The following is a 22266-nucleotide window of genomic DNA, read 5'->3' as shown; positions in this document are numbered from 1 at the left end:
GCAAGCAGGCAGTCCTTCCATTGGCTTTGGTCCAAATTACTTAGGGCTTTAAACGTTAAAAGCAACGTTTTAGGTTCAGTCTGGAAATGCACTGGCGACCAGTGACAATGGTGTTACGTGATCTGACCTCCTGGCAGCCACCATCCAGCATAGTCTACAGCACCTCCATCTTACCCGAATTTAATGTCAGTTTGTTTGCCCACATCCATCCTAAAACTGCTACTAAGAGAGCCACTTTCTAAAGCCTCCCCTCCTTGGGATTTTTAGGTGGAACAGTGAGATAGAGCTGGGTCTCTATACAGTATACATATGACACCGCAGCCCAAACATCAGAAGGACTTCCCCCAAGGCACGTGTTGAAAAGCACGGCACCCCATGCGGTTTTTGAGCTACTACTTTTATGGGAAATCGGCGCAAACAGCACTGCCGACTACGGCTGCCACACTTTTCCAGACGTATACCCCATTTTCCACCCAGGTTATATCCCACCCCACCCCGCCCCAGCACGTCCGGGAAATTCCGGACGCGTGGCAACCCCGCCACGGGGTGCTCGGAGGCGCATCTCCCACGTGCGCGCACGTCTCTCTGAGGCGGGGGTGGGGTGGGAGAACGAGGCGAGCCGAAGAGCGTCTCTCTCACGTGTGTGCGATAACGGCTCGGAGGCTCCTTTTGTCCCAGCCCCCACCCCACCCGCCACCTCCCATTGTTCCACACCCTCGCCTCCTCCTCCCACCCTCTCACTTCCCCCTCCCCTTCTGCGCTGCCCTCCTCGCGCAGCAGTCAGCGGTTCCGCCAGCCGCGCCGCCATTGGCGGACGCTCCCCGTGACGCAACAAAGGAGCGGGGGGGCGGAGCCTCGAGCCGGAGAAGCGCCGGTTGAAGCCGGTGCGCGAGCCGCCTCTCTCTCTCTTCCTCGCTTCAAAAACATCATCCTCTTCTTTCTCTTCCCTCCCCGAGGAGCTGCTCTATCTTTCTTCGGAGGTGCTGTGGAGGAAGAAGAGGAGAAAGAGGAGGACGACGACGACTACCGGGCGCCCAGCCTGGCTGGTTGGCGGAGGAGGAGCAGGAGGCAGCGGCGAGGCGAGCTTCAGGTGAGCGAGGCTGGGAGGGCGCGAGAGGGAACCTGTCAAGGCTCACCTGACCGGGCGCGGGGGGGGGGGAGTGTGGCGGTTGGAACCTGCGGCGGGCAGTTGGGACCTACGTTCCCCTCACCGTCTCCGTCCACCTACTGAGGGGCTCGATGATTTGGTGGGCTGCTTACTCCAGCTCAGGTGATCAGTTTATTTCCTTCCTGTTTTCCCCACCACATTTTCTCCAAGCTGTGGCTCACTGGAAACTCAGAGGAAACGAGTGCCTCTGGGCATGTGCTGAGCCACGGGGGGCCAACTTGAATAAAATACTGGGGTGGGAGGTAGGACAGCTAAGCCCCGCCCCGCATAATCGATCACATGACGTGGTGCACACATTTGAATGGGAATACCCCTTAATGGGGGGGCCCTCATATATATATATATATATATATATATATATATATATATATATATATATATATATATATGGGCCTTAGGAGTTGGCTCCTACATGCTGAGCAGCTGTCCTTCACCGCCACAGGGGAAAGGGTGGCTGGGTTAGTCGGTGGCAACCAAGGCTCACCAAGTCTTGTGATAAAGACCAAAACACTTACTGAAAAGTATTGGTTTGTATTGTTCTTGTTTTTGTTATGTATTTTGTGTATTTTTATCCTATATTTTTATGCTATGAACTGTCCTAAGATCTTCAGAAGAAGGGCGGTATACAGATTTAATAAATAAAATAAATAATGGTAGCAGGTTTTATTGGGGCTTCTTTATAACAGTTCATCTGATGAGATTTCATTTCACATTGTGTGTGTGTGTGTGTGTATACAGTGTGTGTGTGTGTGTGTGTGTGTAGTCTGTGGAAGGTTATGCGTGTTTGTTAGAGTTTAAGGTGCCACAAACTCTTTGTTGTTCCAGCTTCACTGCTTAAGTGGCCACAAACACTTTCCACTTGCATGGAGCCATAAGGAGGAATTTATAGGAGAAAATGGTTTCTTCTATCTTTATAGGCATGAGGCTGGTGGTCTTAGGGTAAAGACAGACATGTGTGGTTTTCTGTGCCTGAAAACAAATACCTTTGAACAAAGGAAAATGTGTGTTGAAACCTTACACAACACTTTAGAATGTATGTCTTCACTTTTACAGATCAAGCTCTATTGCCCATTGTGTCAAACTTACATTTTCTTTAAAAGCACTGTGCACTGGCATATTTCAAATGGGCTTATAACAAATAGTAGTTTGTCTGGAGCATGGAGTGTCTTTTGTTTTGTAGCTGTGTGATTTGTGTTCGTACTGTATTGTGATGGCCATTGGCTATAAACAATAAAATTTATTGAATTGAGTTGAAATAGTACTTCATCTTATACAGTACTTTACCAGCTAGTTTACTGTGACCCAGCCAGGACTCTGCGATCTCTAGTAAAGTTCTTTGAGCAACAAATATTCTCTGTTGTTCTTGGGACATTAGGTTTGGTTACCTATATAGGTGGAAGGTCAAAGGCATCATTAACCTGCTTTTCCTCTACAGTCTTTGAACTTTCCTGGAGTTAATTGGAAATAGAGTTTACCATGTGTTCCCTGCTTTAAAAATATGTCTTTAGGCTGTGTCTGTGACTTGGTTTCGAATAGCTGCACATGTGTGCTGATACATAACTGGCTCTTGAAATCTTTGGGGTGGAGCAGGCCAATTGGTGGTGTTCTCAGACATTGCTTCTCAGTGGGCACAGTATGGGCACTGGCATGTCCTGCACCACACTATCTGGTTTCAAGGTATTAAGCAACACTTATGCTTTCTGCTATGTTGGAAGTGTCAGGAACAGAAAGTACAGACAAGAGTTGGTTGCTGTCTCTCCAAGTAGAAGGCACGCCAGGCAGTTTATTTAAACATTATTTTCAAAAGTTGAAATGTAATCCCAGAAAGAAACCTTTTTGTAAATTCTGAATCTATCATTTGGGCATAGTTTAGGACTCACAAAATAATGAAATTTCATGTAAATTATGTTTTTATATCCAGTGACACCATAATCTTTGATTACTTGTTTTTCTGTCATGCATCCAGATTGCATGTGAATAAAACTGCTAAATGAGACACCCATGAACTGCAAAGGAATCTGAATCCAGGGCCAAAACTAAGTTTGGTGACCGGATATTCAAAATGAACTGACCCTTGATTTAATGTGTAGATAGGTTTCTCTTGTTAGCTAAAAAAGTGAAGCTGATAGAGCTGAGTAACTAGGGCTTTCTTCCAAAGAAGCATATTTAAAATGTTCTTTATCCTGCGTTTCCATAAAATGTGCTCAAGCATCTTACATTAGTGTGACTGGTTAAGATGTTTCAATTGTATTTCAAATCAAGAAAACAAAAAAGAATCAGTAGCAGTAACAAAACAATTATGTTATTAAGTAACAACAGTTCAGGAAAATAAAAGTATTTTACTGAAGATAATTAATGTTTCTCTACTTTCAGATCACTGAGCTGATAGTAGATGAAAGATTGCTTGTGCCCTTGTATTCCCAGCCCTGGCCCTTATTATGAAATATCATAATATGCTTCTCAGTTGTAGAATAAAACATTATTGTGTGCTCCTATTATTATTATTTTTGGTGTGAAATAGATCCCAAATTGATTCCAAACCAAACAAGCATATTTGAGTTGTAAAATTCACAAGTCAGTTAGCTGCTTGCTTACAAAGAACGCTGTTTTAAAAAGGCTAGCCTGTAACTTGAGATAATGTGACATTAATTGCTAATTTGGAAAGATCTGTTCCCAAAGTGAACAGGGGTTATTAGAGTGCAATGCTGTTTCACAAAACCATGCTAAAAACACTTGTGCCATCTCAGTGTCTTTTCTATCTCACACAATTGCAGGGTAATGTATCTGCTTTCCGAAAAGCTGGATTCTTCTGCATTTTATCATGCTTGATATGCATCTACAAAGCAAAACACAGCTGTTACAGCTAATCATAGAGTTCACTAGTCAAGTCAAAAGTGTCTATTTAAATCTGTCAGAAGCTAAAAAGGAGTAAACTGACCATCTCATCCAATAATTGAGTAGAAGTCTCTGGGCATGTTATATAATATGAGGATATGCACATCATATATGTATTAAGAAGGAATTTGTGTACATACAAAGCTAAATTGCTGAGTTGGTTAAGCATGAATCCTCCCTTTTCGTTATCTGTATCAAAAAGCTTCTAAATATCTGCCACAGGTAGAGAGTTGCTTCTACCGTGAAGGTGGCAAATATATAGCATGAAAGAATCACATCATCAGGCTCTTCTACTAAATGCATCCAGAGCAACATGCAACACAACCATAAATCATACAAATACAGCTAACAATAAAAAATAATAATACAGTAAACATCACTGAACTTAGTATGACTTATGAATAAATATGCTGCACTACATTTCAGTGACAAATCTGTTGATCTTATTTCCTTCTAACCTATCATATTAAAACATTAAAAGAAACCCAGCATGTTAATACTCAAGTTTCAAGAGTGACTATTTTTCTTATAAGACACTGGGCTGCTTAATTGAAACTGAGCCTCTGGTCATATTAAAACATTGTTGTGATGTAACATTTTAAGACCATATTTTAATGTTGATTAGCATTCTAAAACATGTAATGCTTTAAGGGTAGAACATAGGCCCTCTGAACTGCCTTCTCAGTGTTTTCCCATTTTCAGTGCTTTAGTTTTGCAAAGTAAGGCTCGTGTGTCGTATGTTGATGACATACCTCCTATTATGTCTGTAGTATCTCAAGTCTGCAAAATACATTCTTGTGACATTATGCCAACCCAATTATTGTCAAAGCACTTATTTTGTTGGTGTAGCAAGTCCTAGATTGACACTTTCGTCTTGTGTAGACAAAAACAAATAATCTCTGGAATATGTATTTCATAATTTATATCTGAACTGAAACTTCCTAGGGAGAGCTGTGCAAAGTTTAAATTAAGCTGACATATTTGGGGATATTTGTCCAGTGGTCATACTGATAGAAAAAGTGACAGTTAAGTGGCAGGGAGAAACTGATCTTCAAGATGCAGAGTAAACATTAAACGTCTTGTTTAAATATTACTTACTGTGACCTTAACTCGAGTTGAGCAAAACTCTTAAGAATGTGCCTGTTTTGTGTCTGCAAGTTCAGAACAATATTACCAATGGGCTGTTAATGTTAGCTGTCTTGCAAAAGATAGAATCTTGTGGGGGGGAAGAGTTAACACTGATGAAATAGTATGGAATTTTTTCTTTAGCAATAACTCATTGTTGCACCAGTCTTATGTATAAGCACTTGTGTAAATTGTTTTATGGAAGTTTTTATATAGGGTAAACTATAACATGAAGGAATACTCATGAAAATGTGTACTTGCTCCTTTTATGCAACTGTCCTTTAATAAAATAACATGTAAATCAATGTTCTGCAAATGTTGGCTTGGCTTACTAGCCAGCCTCTACGTGTCCTTGCTACCAACTTCTTCCCTGTCCCAAATTCCTCTGACATATGGAGACAGGGCAGTGAGTGTTTACACTCATTTGTGCTGTGGTATGGAAATATTAATAACTAGCTCAAGAATGTTTACTTCCTGGGTACGTCTGTGTTAACAAGATTTTCACAGGCACGTGCTGAGCTGAAATTTATTTTAACTAGCAGCCAATAATTATGAACAAATTTGGTAACTGTTAATTTAGACTAGTCTCATCATTCAGTGGAAGATGTGTCATTAGTATTTATGTAGAAGGAATTTTAGCAAGTGTATTAAATAATTCCCCTTGAATGTATTTATTGAAGGATGGGAGCTCAATCATCTATGCATCTGGTTGCCCTTATAATAATGCTGGAGGTTGTATTTGCACAGTTGTTTCCAGCAGTAACACAGAGTGGGATTTCATTACCTTGGATAGCTCCTTGCCTCTTGTCTTGACTAGCAGAGGTAGAATAAATTGTGTGGAATAAACAAGCACATGCATATCTGCTTCATTTGCCCAATGTATAATTTCATGATACTATTCACATTTTGGCCCAAGTTTTGATGTTCCATGGCATACAATCCAGACTTCTAAAAATAAATGTTGCAAAGAGTAAACTCACTGCTTTTCTCTCTTAAAATATTCCTTGGCTAAAAGTTTGAAGAAGAGGTACTAAGACAGGGCAAGTCCAGCAAGCACAGAAACAATTTAGACGTGGCCCAAGTTGGAGAGGGTTAGTGTCAGATCCACGTAGTGGTTGCTCATGAGTAACGACAAAGTACGTCTTGTCTACAAACTATTGTGCCAAAGCTATGTACAAGTGGAGCTATCAAAAACATGACTGCCTAGTCGCTTGAAGAATCCAGAAGTGCCTTTTACCTTTACAGCGGGTGTGGGTGGTTTGGCCGGAATGACCTTGCAGGCCAAATGGGCACCGGAGTTCCCCACCACCACCTTATGGCATTACTAATTTATCTTAAGTAATTAATGAGAAAGAATCCAGTGGTCTGTTGATGGACTGAAATCTACTTTTACTTCTCTCTCTCCATAGTATATATTCAGATCCAAATCTTTATTGATTGCTAAATTATGTTGTTGAAAGGCTCTGTTGTATCAGGTTCCCCCCCCCCTTTCTGGTTATATATTGTTGCAACATTCAGATTATTTATACATGTTATGGACACCGTTGCTCTTGCTTTTCTTGTTCTGTTTGTAGAATACAAATTCCAGATCTGAGAAAAAAATGTACTTACCTGTACGTGTGCAATTTTTTTATCCATTAAGCTGATTCTGGAAGACGCATTTTCTGCATAAAGATTATTTGCTAATACTGTGGATAAGCAGCTCCTAGAATACTAAGTATCTTTACAATATAGGAGATGTAGAAGGTATCTAATTTTAATTAAGTTAGTCATTCCTACAAAAACTCTTCCACAATGTTTGCCTCAAAGTTGGAAAATCCAATCAAATACAGATGCCTTCAGTAACATACAGTGGTACCTCGACTTACGAAGATAATCCGTTCCGAAGGCGCCCTCGTAAGTCGAAGGCGCCATCTCGGAACGGGAAAAAAATTCGCACGTCGAAAAAACCGCATTGAAAACCTCATAAGTCAAGGTATCGTGCCGCCGCTTTCCCTTCATAACTCGAAAATTTTGGAAGCGGCGGCTATTTTTTCGCTTCCGGAACTGATTCAGAAGTCGAAAACGTTGGAAGTCGAGTTGCTCGTAAGTCGAGGTACCACTGTACTAAAAACAATGTGCTTCTAATAATGGAGGTATTCTTATGTCTGTTACAGGAAATGGGCAGTGTAAGTCCTAGCACACATTTAGATTGTTGTTGTAATCTGATGCTATAAAATCCAGGTGTCATGTAGATATATATCTGCCATCAAGTACTTATCTTTTGTAACTGACCTGGTATTTCAAGTTTCATACTGGATCAGTTAATTCAGCTTGAATTGAGGTCCAAGTGAAATGTTTTTAGTATTTGTCACAACTGATCACCAATTTTTATCTGATGGGTATAGTAAGCAAGCTCTATTGTACATGGAATTTGCTATGTCAGGCACTTTCCAATTATTATTCCTTATCCTCCTAATACCACTACTACAATTTTTCTGTGGCAAGATAACAAATCATGTGAAAGATGGGCTGTCTGAAGGGAATGTAGAACTGTGATCTTAAGTTTATTTGTGTGTGAGTATGCTGGTTAAACATACAGAAGCCTTGGGGCTCTTACAGCATTGGTAGATTATAGCCTTTGGAAAGATGTGCATGTCTTGTCTAGTGCCTGTAATGATTTAGGGAGGCAGACAACTGTAATCTCCAACCATGTTGAAATTTTGCATTGGCGTTCCTCTGCAGTCACCTAGAAATGTAGAAAATCAAAAGTCTAGGAAAGCTTGCTCAATCATAGAATTATGATCACTGCACAATAATCTCAGCTGAGAGCAGAAGGTAGATTGGAGTCATTGATAGATGTCTAAGTCACTATTTTGTTTTATATGCTTGCTGAACCCTTTTTTTTTCAGCAAGCCTACTAAGACCTATATTTTTAGTTATCTATATTTGTTTTTAAATGTTTTACTGGCTTTTTCTGCTTTTTTATAATTATTTTATATGTAGCCTTTAACAGTTTTGCCGTGTTTTATGGATAATTTTATTATGTACATGTCAGGGATCTGCCCTCCGCGGCCAGGCAAGGTCGAGGTGGGTACAGGCAGCCCCAGCCACTCCTATCTAGTGATATGTCTCCCAGCGGTTCTTCCAGCACCTCCCCTGGGGAAGAGGAGTTATCCTCAGGCAGCCAGGTGGAGCGCGGGCTCCAGGATGTTGCTCAGAGACCCAGCACCGTCTGGCAGACCCGCTCTGAGGGGGAAATGCCACTTCCGTCGCCTGAGCTGCACTGACGGGTCAAAAGACCAGGGAGGCGGCACTTTAGGGTGCCGAAATTCCTATGTTGGGGTCGTAGCAGAAAGCAGACACTTCTGGACTCTTCGAGCATCTAGGCAGTCGTGTTTTTAGGTAGCTCCGCACTGTAAATAGTTTTAACACAATAAAACTGTTAAAAGACGGACTTCGTCGTTATTCGTGAGCTACCCCCTTGCGGACCTGACAGTACACTACTTAGACAGCCATCTGTTGAATCAGTCTATATGTTTTTCTAAATAAAAATAAATTACATAAGCTAGTGTAAAGATATTTAAAATGGCAAATGTAAAAATATTGTTTTGTGGTCGTCATCATCTCTGAACCTTCATGCTAATTGATGTTTTAAACATTTGTGAATATACTCGTTGCCTTTGGTCAGATCCTTGTGTGGATCATTAGACAAGTTTTGTGTGAGAATCTCTGATTGGTGACAACACAGATATTATATATTTGTACCTACCGGTATATAAGCTGGCTATCTTGGTGTTTAGTTTATGGAGTTCAGTAAATAATTGGCTGTGCCCTCTAACTCAACACCTGACATCTGGCCTCCTATGGCCACTACTTTGCACTAAATTTAGTGAACCTGAGTTTAGTGAACCTTTAGAGATCAAATGAATGTCAACACTCGAATAAAAAGAAAGTAAGTACCGGTAGATTCTGCAAGTCTTAAATTTTCTCGGCCCTAGTCTTTCTGAATCCATCCATAGTGATGGCAACTTCGTCTTTGAGTATTATTTCCTATAGAATTATTTATTGTTATCTGCGATTGTTGCTGTCATATTATCATGGAGGAGCCGAATGATGTTCACAAATTTATCTGGACAGCCAATTTTCAGAAGGACAGTCCACGATTTACAGTGTCGAAAGCCGATGTGCTGATCCAGAATTGGCCTCCACAGTCACTTACAGACTCATTGTTAAAACCGTGTTTATGGAAGACAATCTTACTCAGCTACGAGTGATCACCAAAGAAGAAGAGAATTATTTATATCTGCTAATAGCAAGAGGCTTAACATTCTTTCAGTTCCCATATTCATTCTGGTGTCACTTTCCCCCCTTTTAGTCACTACATTGTGTGCTTTGTAACTCTGTTGAGTAGCCATAATCTTAGAGTTTGAGGGGGACCTCAACAAATATCTAATCCAACCCCTGCAGTTAGTGTACTGATGTTTTCAGATGGGCCAAGATTTGTCCAGAAAGTCATCATGAACTTATTTCTGTACATAGTGATTTACCTATATCTTGGATACAGGATTGTTGTATTTTGTTAAGTATAGATATGAAACAAATTATATGGTTTTTAGATGTCCAGAATCATGAAATCTCACCAATGGAAAACATCCCTCTATATTTCCAGTATTTACAATGTTAACTTTCTTGGAATTACATTAAGTTTCAGTAAAAAAAACAGCAACTACTTCCTAGTGTTTTGTACCTTATTCTGAAGCAGGACAATTCCTTCACTCCAGAAATGCATAAATGTTATGCATAAAGCTTGCCACTAGGCGGTGCCTTAGGTTTAATTATTTTTCAGCAAATGTAGGAGCTGACACTTTAGATATATTATAATTAGGAGATTTGGGGTTATGTGCCTACTATTATAACATGTTCTGTGACTCTATTGTAAATATGCAGTAACTAATTCAACAATGTCTCGGCAGGAACTGTCAAGCTCTAGAAGAGATTTTGACTGACTGGCCTTTAAAAGGTAAGAATATATCTGTTTTTAAAACTTCTGTTGTCTTAGCACAGTGGTTCTCAAAGGTGTGGCAGGCCACACTGGTGTGGCAGGAGAGGATGGCCACTGTGAACTGTGGTGGGAAGATTCAAGGACAATTATTTCAGTATGGTATAGCATCAGAATAATTATTTTTATTTGCAGAATATGGGTAGATGACTTTTCAAAATGAGAGCAAGAACACTAGGATACTGAGGACAATTCTAGTTGTGTTCCAGAATTGCGTTTAGAACAGTGCTGGAGAAAACTTGTTTATAATTATATTTTGGGAATGATTCATGTTCTTATACTTTCTGTATGTCCCATGATCATATTATAAAGTGGTTGTGTTCTATGTTATAAATCAAGTACTGCCAGGAGTTGTTTCATTCTGTTTTCCAGTGTATTTCTTATCAATAAAAAATTCGTGTAGTGCAAACAAATTTGTATTCTGAACATATGGCCCAGAGAAAAAACTTGAGAACCACTACTTTAGCAAAATCTAAAGCTTATTTCGCTTTTTAAGACTAACTTAAAAATAGGACTAGAATATATATTCAGAAATAAAACTAACTGTTCTAGCATTAGGATGAAAACTAAAATCATTATACAATGAATGAAGGTTCTTTAATATATGAGCAAATGGTAAATACTAGTCTGATTAACTGGTTGTCTAATTGAAAAATGCAAATTAGGGATCAGAATTACTATGTAAATAATGAAGATAATATACCCTTTAAAACCCTTAAAACACAATTAGTTATAAAGTTTGCTGCAAGCAACCTTATGGCAAATTTCCTAAAAATGGTAGGCAGACTGTTAGACTGAAAATTCTGTACTGTGTGGCAGAAACAATTATCCAGGTTATTTTTGATTTGATCTTCCTAGAAGAGAAAGCCACATGTCAGTATCTGTTCACTGTATTTATGCTATCAAAACCAGATGTACTTGCACAACACTACTGATTTCTGTAATGTGTATAAAAATATGGCCAAGATGTTCTGGCCTTGTGAAATGTTATTGATGGAGATCCACCCGTAAATCAGCTAATGGTTGCCAAAGCATTTTAAATAAGGCTGGGTGAGATGTTGGCTGCTTTCTAAAAAAAAAGTGAAGCTGTTGAATACTCAAGAGAATGAGCATCATATCTCAACTGCAGAGTTGCAAATTTAGAGAGCTTAGAAAGTAAGATCTTAATTACACTATTTAGGAAAACAGATATTCCCAGAAGTATTAATTGCTCCTTTTAGTTGCCTTAAGGATTTCAAGAGATGGAAATATATAATTGCACCCTTTATGGTTATTTCATTAACAGAATGTAGTTTCATGCTCTGGTGCCCTCAAGCCAGGGCTTAAGGAAGGATGAATAGGAAGGTGTGTCCTTACTTTACACTGTCAGGAAATGGTTTGATGGTAAGAACAATGGTTGCAAAGCTGCTGATGTAAATAGACTGAGAAAATGTTTGAAGAGAAGTCTAATTCAGGGGTCGGCAACCTAAGGCCCATGGGCCACAAACGGTCCGTGGGGGTTGTTTAACCAGCCCATGAGCTGCCCCCGAACTGAGCCCTCCACTCGACGAATCCCCGCATGCTGCGCTAAACCGGCACAATGCAGCGCCGGAAATCACGTCTACGCAGACACTGGAAATCGCAGGGGCCTGCGCGATCCGGCCCATGGAGGGATCTCCACTGGAGTGAACCGGCCCAGGCGAGGTAAACCTTGCCGACCCCTGGTCTAATTTTTTATCAATTGGAAGCAATTCTAAGCACAATCAGGGTCCCCAAAACACAATTCAACCACTAACAAATCCCAGTTCCATATAAAAGTGAATATAAATTCTCATTTAAACAAAATACCCTTACATGTATAAGTTATGGTTACCCTATTGTATGTATCAACATCCTGATAATGGAGCACTGGTTAAAATCTATTTATCCATTTAAACAGATTGCAAACGTGAGCCAGAGGAACAGTTGAGCTGACAGGCGACTCCCCATTTACAAGGAGGTTTCATTCTGAATCCCAACGTGAGTTGGTGAAATTACATGAAATGGGGAGTTGCCTTTCAGCTGTATATTGTAATTTGAACTTTTTATGGGCATGCTTGTAATGTATTTGCAAACACCACTGTCTATAGTGCTTCTGGAAATTTAGACTTGCAGCATAACCTTATTTTGGATGTGATTGAACCCTGGTCACTGATTCTCTATTCAGCTCTGTTTTGTGTGTGTGTGTGTGTGTGTGTGTGTGTGTGTGTCCCTGTTGCTTAGCACCTCTCCCTCTTACATCTGAAGAAGTGTGCATGCACACGAAAGCTCATACCAAGAACAAACTTAGTTGGTCTCTAAGGTGCTACTGGAAGGATTTTTTTTTATTTTTTATTTTGTTCTGACAAAACAATAGGCTAATGATAATCCAAGGCTTCTGGATTATCAAATGCATATGCCTCTCTTTCAAGAGACAGGATGAGGCAGCTGAGAGATTAATAAGTTTCTGCTTTATTTAACTGCCTAGAAGCTATTCAGAGTTGCAGGGGGGTATCTACCTTGAACAGAAGTTTATATAGAGAGCTCAGTTTACTGGAATTCCAAGTGTTCATAGAAGAAAAAATATAAGCTTGAACTTAACTAGATTCTTATTGATGTTTCCAAGAATCCAATTACATTTACTTATGAAATTTTTATGCTGCATTTCCTTGTTAGCATCCAACGTGGCTTACAGCAATATAAAATGCACAATGCAGTAAGAATAGTAAAATAAAAATAACAAAAGAGCACATTTTATTCACTTGCTTAAAAAACATTTTTACCCTGCTCTTCAGTTGAAAAAGGTGCTAGCATTACTTGCAATGACCAGAAATGCTGCAGTCCTTGCCTCAGGCTTACAATATAAGACACGGAGCACAAAAGGAAGACGGATTGGTAGGCACTAGTTCTTAATTAATAACTTCAGTGGGTAGTAATTCAGTGGTCTTAGAGGCTAACAGTACAATCCTATACATGTCTCTACTCAAACGTTTGTTCAACTGAGTCCAATGGAGCGTACTGCCAGACAAGGAGGTGTAGATTTGAAGCCTAAGGATTCCATAAAAAAACCTCAGTATAACTAAGCTGAGATCATATTGGGTACTGTAAAGCCTAATTTTAGCACATGTTGATAATTGAATTAGACTACTTTGAAAAGCTTTTATGGCTTTCATGAGCTAAAACCTATTTGGAGGATCTGAGCAACGTAATACATAAAATTTGATTATTCAGTATGTTAAGATAAAACTCTGGAGCTGAACAAAACCAGAAGGTTGACATTTTTTGGACCAAAATGTTCAAGAGGACATTATTTTATATGCTAAGTTTGATCTTGAAGCAAGGATGTTTCTCTAGGAAAAGTAAAGGTACATGGAGGCTCACTGGAGATGTAGGCTTTTCGCCAACAATAGCTCCATGTGATCTCTGACTGTTTCTGGGCTATAATACAACAGTATGGATGTTGTCGAATAATACTTTCTTTCCAGCTTCTCCCTTGATTCATTCCAGCACATAGAGAGGACTTACATCCTCAGGAAACTAGCAGTAGTATGGAAAAGTGAGACTACTAGTAATCCTAAGAATAAATACATTTTGATCCATGGCCTCCTAACTAAAAGTCTGTCAGAATTTATGTATGTTTTAGAATATCTTTGTTTATTTGAAGACAAGGGGGGAAAGTCCCAGCTGCCCCACAAGTCAAAATCTATTTTTCTGTTTGCAATGGAGACTGGCGTCTAAGCAAGGAGTAAACAAGAAATGGTGGTATTTCAAAGTCATTTAATATAGCACAATTGACAATACAGGTCAGTTTGGAAATCTAGAAGATGAGTATGATTGTTAAGCTAATACTATGCTTCCTAAGGATAGTTGCTTGTAACTGTCCGGTTTGAATGGCAATGCATTTATTCATTATGTTGCTAAAGAATTTCATGAAAACATGCAATTTTAGAAATGGATGGCTTTCTAAGAAACTCTTTGCCCCACATTATTGAAATTCTAATAGGTGATACTACTTACCCACTTAGTGTAATATATGCAGTCTCAATTTGAATCTTTGTTTTTGTCCTAGGATGAAGACGATTGTGAAGATGGCTTGCCTAAGGAATTTTAAAAGGTGCAGACCACCTGATTGAAGATGGTGGTTCTGTGTCTTATCCCATTTGATAAGTAAAGTAAGTGGAATGATCATATCCAGAATTTAAGTTGCATGATTACAGCAGAGATCTTCTAATAAAGCCAGAATTTAAGGGATTCAGAAATAATTATAAGCACATTTACTTAGCAAAGATAAAGGTTTATGCTGTATATAACAGATGATCAGTAAACAAAAGCAATAGCAGTTCTTCAGAACTCCAACACCAGAGGTTTCAACAAGAAAGTGGATGGTGGCAATAATCTGAGTGCTCTTCTATGCTGATATGCTACATGGCTTCTCACTTCCCTTTGGGGGTAGCTGCTTCATTTCTGCAGTGAAGTTAAGTTTGGAAGGACCATCTAAGTGGAAATTGTGGTGTTGTCAAGAAGCATAGGTGTGCTATTCAAATTGGGGTCTTGAAAGTTCCCTTTCAATGCAGGTTAGAGTAAGTAACACAAAAGGTGTGGGTGGAATTTGCATATTTGCTTTTCTATTGCTTACATTTTTGTTATATCTGTATAATAATATATTTTTTAAAATCAAAGTGGTTTACACACACACACACACACACACACACACTAAAAACCATGTAAAGATTTAAAATCTGAGATCACCCCACCAAACTGTTACAGAATGATGTTTTATTGATGTCCCACATAAGCTTGGTAGTATACAAAAGTGTTCAGATGACATTTAAAGTAAAATGTGTGTGCTGAATCCCTATTGGCATAATATTTGATAGCAGTGGGCTATAGGCTTGCCCCCCCCCCCGGTTGCTGTCAAATAGGCCTTGCTAACTCAGGATGACCAACAATGCTTCTGCAGATGATCTCAGTGACAGAGCTGAGATATAAGGGTTCAGGCAGCCCCTAAGGTAACCCAGACCTAAGTTGTTTAGGGCTTTGTAAATTTATACAAGGACCTTGATAGTAGATTGGCAACCATTGCAAATACATTAGCAATATGTTGGCCATGTGCTGCCATCAACAGTATGGTGGACATTTTCTGCACCAGCTTCAGCTTCTAGACCAGGCCCAAGGGCAGCCCCACGTAGAGCAAATTGCAGTAATTCAGGTTACCAATGCACAGACTACATGTGTTCAGCTTAACTTGGATCAAAATCTTTAGTGTCTGCTGAATGCTAATGTTGGTATGTTGTGCAATGTACACACTGCATGACTAGAAGAATAGTAAGTGTAAGAACAATATTTGTTATGTTTGAAGTCTTAACAAATGTTTTGATATTTTCATTAATTAAATAAAATTGTATCTGTATTCTCAGCTAAGAATTTATCACTTGTTTTTCATTTCCAGTTGCCACTATTCCATAAGCAAGTCATGATTACGTTAACTGAACTCAGATGTTTAGCAGATGCCCAATCATCATACCACATCCTGAAACCATGGTGGGATGTCTTCTGCTATTACCTCACCATGATAATGCTGCTTGTTGCTGTCCTTGCTGGAGCTCTCCAACTCACTCAAACTAGATTGTTATGTTGTCTTCCTTGCAAGCTTGAGTTTGACAATCATTGTGCAGTGCCTTGGGATCTGGTGAAAAACAACCTTAATGTATCCTCCAGCTCTGCAGCACCAATAGTGCTCCCTCTTAGAATCCAGAATTACCTTCATCGACAGCAGTATTCTTACATTGATGCTGTGTGTTACGAGAGAGAGCTTCACTGGTTTGCCAAATTTTTGCCATACTTAGTGCTTCTTCATACTTTCATTTTTGCTGCTTGCAGTAATTTTTGGCTTTACTATCCCAGCACAAGTTCAAGGCTGGAACACTTTGTAGCCATACTACACAAATGTTTTGATTCTCCCTGGACAACACGTGCCCTGTCGGAAACAGTTGCTGAACAGTCTGTGAGGCCTCAGCCATTCTCCAAATCTAAGACCTTTCTTTCCTCTCCAAGCAACATAGCCGAATTGGAGAACAAGCGGCAGTCTGTCTCCTACTCGCAGACAGGGCTGGAAACAGCTGGAAGAGAGAGCTCTTCAAATGTTCTAGACAGAAAAGAAGGGGAGCAAGCAAAATCAATATTTGAAAAAGTCAAAAGATTCAGGATGCATGTTGAACAGAAGGATATCATCTATCGTGTGTACCTAAAACAGATTGTGATCAAGGTCATTGTATTTATATTAATAATGATTTATGTTCCCTATTATTTAACCTTTATTACACTAGAAATTGACTGTGTGGCTGATATTCAAGTCTTTACTGGCTACAAGAGATACCAGTGTGTTTATTCACTAGCAGAAATTTTTAAAGTGCTAGCTTCATTTTATGTTATCGTGGTGATCTTGTATGGCCTGACGTGCACTTACAGTTTGTTATGGATGCTGAGAAGTTCACTCAAACAATATTCTTTTGAGAAGCTGAGGGAGCAAAGTAATTACAGTGATATTCCTGATGTAAAAAATGACTTTGCCTTCATTCTTCACCTAGCAGACCAGTATGATCCTCTGTATTCAAAACGGTTCTCAATATTCCTCTCTGAGGTGAGTGAAAACAAATTGAAGCAGATCAGTCTAAATAACGAGTGGTCTTTAGAGAGATTGAAAAGCAAACTGGTACGAAATTCCCAGGATAAGATGGAACTTCACCTTTTTATGCTTAGTGGTCTTCCAGATGACATCTTTGAACTCACAGAGATAGAAGTCCTAACCCTAGAACTTATTCCTGAGGTTAAGCTTCCTGCATCTGTAAACCAGCTACCCAATCTCAAGGAACTGAACATTTATCATTCATCATTAACTGTGGAATTTCCAGCACTGCACTTCTTAGAAGAGAATCTAAAAATCCTGCGTCTAAAGTTGGCTGATCTGGGAAAGATTCCACGCTGGATCTTCTATCTAAGAAACTTGCAGGAATTGTATTTGACTGGATGTTATATGCTAGAAAACCAGAATGGCCTCTACAATGAGGGCTTTCAGGATCTTGTGAATCTGAAAACAATTCACTTAAAAAATAGCCTTTCCCGCATACCTCAGGTGGTTACAGACCAGTTGCCTTCACTACAAAAATTATCTATTGACAACGAGGGGAAAAAACTTCTAGTGTTGACCAACTTGAAGAAATTGCTTAACCTGAGAACTTTGGAATTGATCAGCTGTGACTTAGAGCGCATTCCACATTCTATCTTTAGCCTGAACTATTTGCATGAAATAGACTTAAAAGACAATAATATACGAACAGTAGAAGAAATCATTAGTTTTCAACACCTTGAGAACCTTTCTTGCCTGAAATTGTGGCACAACACCATCTCCTACATCCCAGTGCAGATTGGAGCTTTAGCAAACCTGGAGCAGCTCTATTTAAATCATAACAACATAAAAAAAATCCCACCACAACTTTTTCTTTGCCTAAAGCTACATTATTTGGACCTTAGTTATAACAAGCTAACATCCATTCCGCATGAAATCCAGTATTTAACAAACCTGCAGTACCTTGCTGTGACAAAGAATCACGTAAGTAGAAGCAAACTATTCAGCATTGCACTCTTGCAATCATTCCATTTGTGCAAGCAATCCAGTTTGCCAGATGGAACAGTACCCCTTCCCGTCCCGCTGATCTGTCCTGGGAATTCCCATTCCCCACCCCTGCTCCAAGCTGATCTTGGGAAGTGCATGGCTGGTAGGAGGAAGCCCCATTGCACAAGCAGAAGTCATTGTGCAGGGCTTCTGCTGCCAGGACTGGTTAGGTGAATCCCACCTTTTTGGTTTAAAGTGAATGAAAAATAAAAGCTAAGGAAAAAAAGCTAATCAAGATTGAAGGCATGGTAGAAGCCCAATCCTGCAAAAAAAAAGGTTGCCAACCTTTTTTAATCCCATGGGTGTATTTGCCAACCAGAGAACTTGTGGGTACCACACACCTCAACCAAGCACACATGTTAACCAGTTATATTCACTGCAATAAAATGCTTTCCAATGTAGTAGTAGTAGTCCTGCTGCAGGCAGTGAGCTAAAAACCTGTTCTGTGTTCTTGCTCTGGAAAGAAAATCCAATTTTTAGTACTTGAGTGGGGAAGTAAAGGTAAAGGGACCCCTGACCATCAGGTCCAGTCGTGTCCGACTCTGGGGTTGCGGCGCTCATCTCGCTCTATAGGCCAAGGGAGCCAGCGTTTGTCTGCAGACAGCTTCCGGGTCATGTGGCCAGCATGACAAAGCCGCTTCTGGCGAACCAGAGCAGCGCACGGAAACACCATTTACCTTCCCGCTGGAGCGGTTCCTATTTATCTACTTGCACTTTGATGTGCTTTCGAACTGCTAGGTGGGCAGGAGCTGGGACCGAGCAACAGGAGCTCACCCCGTGGCAGGGATTCAAACTGCCGACCTTCTGATCAGCAAGCCCTAGGCTCTGTGGTTTAACCCACAGCGCCACCTGGGTCCCGAGTGGGGAAGTATTTTATCTTTATTATGAGTTCTTGTTGTATCTGTAGACTAGGAAATCCTATCTAGTCAAAACCATTTTCCTGACTTCATATTTCAGCTACAACAGTAGCATACAGCATTCAAAAAGCTAGCTTACTTCAATCTCTTCATACATCATTGGTTTCAAACCTATTTGTCTCCTCCCCTGCCCCATTAGCCTGCTTCAAATGTAAGTGTTAAGCAGGGAGGTCAACATCTAACTTTTGATGTGCCGCCATGAAGGATTGTTTCACTGGGTTTATAGCAAATTGCTCAGATTACTAATTCGTTGCTTATCATTCTTTTGTTTATTTGAAAATTAGGCATAAAGCAGGTCATGTGAATCAGCCAGGGATTTCCACAATGAAACGGGCATTTTCTCAACCATCTACTTTTATAAAAGAATATTGCCGAGGGGTGGGGGAGGATACACAGATACAGCCCTCACTGAATGCATGTATCCTAGGCACTAGATCAGCATGATTTAGGAATACATGTTTGTGTGTGTAAATTAATGACCTTACAATATTATGTCTTTTTAATTTTTTTCTCTTTAGATTGAGGCACTTCCAAATGAATTATTTCAGTGCAGAAAGCTACAGTATCTCCTACTGGGACATAACAGCCTGATGCATTTGTCCCCTAAAGTTGGGGAACTCTCCAACCTTGTTCAGCTAGAGCTTAATGGAAACTACCTGGAGTTGCTGCCTGCCGAACTGGAGGAATGTAACTCTTTGAAACGGAGCTGCTTAATTGTAGAAGAACACTTGCTAAAAACTCTCCCCATTAGGGTAACAGAGCATATGCAAATGTGCTTGGACAAAGTCTGAGCTTGAGATTCTCTGTGCAGAGCAACAAATTCCTCTTGAGAGTTTTAAATAATAGCTCTAGAGGAAAGTATAGCTGGCAAGAAGGGAAATGCAAGGGTGTTGTTGATTTTCCTGCAGCTCTGTGCATTGACCTAAGTTTCTGCTGATAAAAAACCCACACACATTTAAGTCTTAAACAAAAATAAATATTAGGCAAGTATATGCATACATATATACCATGAAAAATTTGAAACTGGAATTAAAGTGTGAAAGTTAAGTGGATAGCATAATTGTGGTTTTGAGTGACTGGGAAAGGTGAATATATAGTTTGTCCGAGTCTAGTAAGGGTCGTTTTCCCATAACATTTTATTGTGTAGTTTTCAACAAATGACTGTAAAGACCAACAAACATAGGGTGATATCCACTTGTTTTATCCTTCCTGCAAAGTGGACTTCTATATTTACAAACAGGACGTACCATTTTCCCACTCTGCAGCTCCTCATGTGCCCTCAAAATCTGCTTTGGAGGGTTGGGGGGGGGGATCCTCCACAGCAGATTGGATGTGGACTGCAGGAGGAGGGTAGAGAGAAGTGTAATACAATGCAGCAGGAGGCAACTCTGAATCTCACCCATAGCTTTCCACACATTCGCCATGATTGGGTGTTGGTGACAGTGGGAGGGTCTTTGTGAAGACTATCCTATATAAAACACCACTCATTTTATTATACTGGGGAAATGATTTCAAAGTTGAGTTTTGCAACAGGAGATGATACTTTTGTTAGTTACTTATAAACAAAAGTATAATCTCCTGTTGCAAAACTCAACTTTGAAATCATTTCCCCAGTGTAATAAAAAGAGAAATTTCTGAGGAATTGTTCCTTAACACAAGCTTAATATTAATCATAACACAAAACAGGTGACAAATATTGTGTTAGAACGATTTGCATACTTGTCCAAGATTTCATTTTTAAATCAGGTCCAGTTGTATTCCACTATGCACAAGCAGAAGATGGTATCCAACTCAGAGGTGTAGCTAGGAGGACCGGGGGGGGGTGCACTGGGCGCCACACTGTGGGGGCGACACCGTGGTGCCTGCAGCGCACCTGAGCCACATGTCTCTCTTGGGAGTGATGTGGTGGCTCGGGTGCCTGCATGCCCCGTGGTGTGGTGCCCAGTGCGCCCCCCCCACCCCTCCTGGCTACAGCTCTGAGTTGGATACCATCTTCTGCTTGCGTATAGTGGAATACAACTGGACCTGATTTAAAAATGAAATCTTGGACAAGTATGCAAATCGTTCTAACTATTTGTCACCTCTTTTGTGTTATGATTAATGCATGTGTTTGCGTACACAAGTACAGTTTTCTAGTGCTTGTCTCTAATCCTGAAGCAGCAATAGAAACTTAATATATCACGTAGAAGGTCATTTCAATATCTGGCTATTTTAATTTTTTTTAGTCTTTTGGTATTTTCTTACATCTCCCCAATTGGAGTTCTACTGGGAGGATATTTCAAATATGTATGTCAAGTTACAAGCAAATAGGAATAAGGGATAAATTGATGTTACCCAAACATTTTTAAGGTTAGAGTTGGATTTTTTCACTGCTGTTTTTAAGTATTTATAGATAATGTAGAGTCTTTTTACCCCCCAATATCCAACTCTAACCTTAAAAATGTTTGGGTAACATCAATTCATCCCTTATTCATACGTAAAGAATGGTATGTTACAGCAGTTTTCCAAACCTACGATAGAAGGATGTACAACTATCGTAGGTTGGATTCAGACTTAGAATAGACTTAAATTAGTCAGAACAAGTTAATCAGACTAATTGAAGTCTCACTGATTTCAATATTCTAAGCATGACTATAGTGGTGGAGCTTTCTGATATCATTCAGCCTGATCTCACAAAATCAGGATATGGAATGCTACATTATGTGGCAGAATAAGGTACATTTTCTCTGAATGCATGCTAACAAGTTTACACCATAAACAGGGGAGGCAAAAAATATGATGATGATGTCTCAGCAGCATTGAAGTAGATACCATACCCAAATGCAGTGCCTGTTGCATCCTTTTCAGCTGCCCTCCAGGTGGCAGAGTACCTAAATGCGCCCTCCCAAAAAACTGACCCAGGGCAATGGCCCCCTCAGGCTACGCTCCTGCATGACTGGCTCCAACAGCATTTGGGTATGGCATCTACTTCAGTGCTGCTGAGACATCATCTTCATTTTTTAAATTATTATTTGCCTCCCCTGTTTACGGAGTGAACTTGTTAGCAAGCCTTCAGAGAAAATGTATCTTATTCTGCCACATAATGTAGCATTCCATATGCTGATTTTGTGAGATCAGGTTGAATGATATCAGAAAAGTGCTGTTGGAACTATTTTATATTGACTTTTTTTTTTACTTTGCTCCTTTTTAAAAATAGCCTACTTTATCTTAATAACACAAAACTAAGTTAATCTCTCCAGTAGTATCTTAACATGTTGACATCAGCCCATCACAATAATTACATTCCAAAGACCTTTTTAAATAGCTCTCAGGGAACAAAAATAAAAAATAAATAAGCTTTGTGTTTTTCATGGATCTGATAACAGGTCCAATTCTCCCGGATCCCCCCCCCACGTGTGATTTATTAATAATTTGGGATACTTTTCACATCTGCATGCCAAGAAACATGTTT

General features: G+C 39.8%; 1 protein-coding gene across 2 annotated transcripts; it reads left to right on the top strand.

The window, feature by feature from the left end:
• The first annotated feature begins 764 nt into the window (after window positions 1-764).
• Window positions 765-19989, top strand: LRRC8B (leucine rich repeat containing 8 VRAC subunit B). Of its 2 annotated transcripts, XM_033151642.1 has the most exons (5): window positions 765-1090; window positions 10144-10190; window positions 14296-14398; window positions 15676-17835; window positions 19334-19989. In XM_033151642.1, the coding sequence occupies exons 4-5, from the start codon at window positions 15700-15702 to the stop codon at window positions 19604-19606; spliced, it is 2409 nt and encodes an 802-aa protein (XP_033007533.1). In that variant the 5' UTR covers window positions 765-1090; window positions 10144-10190; window positions 14296-14398; window positions 15676-15699; the 3' UTR covers window positions 19607-19989. The 2 variants fall into 2 exon arrangements, with proteins under 2 accessions (XP_033007533.1, XP_033007535.1); XM_033151644.1 differs by lacking the exon at window positions 10144-10190.
• The last annotated feature ends 2277 nt before the right edge of the window (window positions 19990-22266 follow it).

Source organism: Lacerta agilis, chromosome 6 (genome assembly GCF_009819535.1).
Source record: "Lacerta agilis isolate rLacAgi1 chromosome 6, rLacAgi1.pri, whole genome shotgun sequence".
NCBI lineage: Eukaryota > Metazoa > Chordata > Lepidosauria > Squamata > Lacertidae > Lacerta > Lacerta agilis.
This window is presented reverse-complemented; position numbering and strand designations above follow the sequence as displayed.

What these genes read in the sequence shown, in the direction of transcription:
- LRRC8B (XM_033151644.1), top strand. Translation starts at nt 15,700, where the DNA reads ATGATTACGTTAACTGAACTCAGATGTTTAGCAGATGCCCAATCATCA. An exon ending in TTGCTGTGACAAAGAATCAC is followed by an intron (nt 17,836 to 19,333) that starts GTAAGTAGAAGC and finishes TTTTCTCTTTAG; the next exon opens with ATTGAGGCACTTCCAAATGA.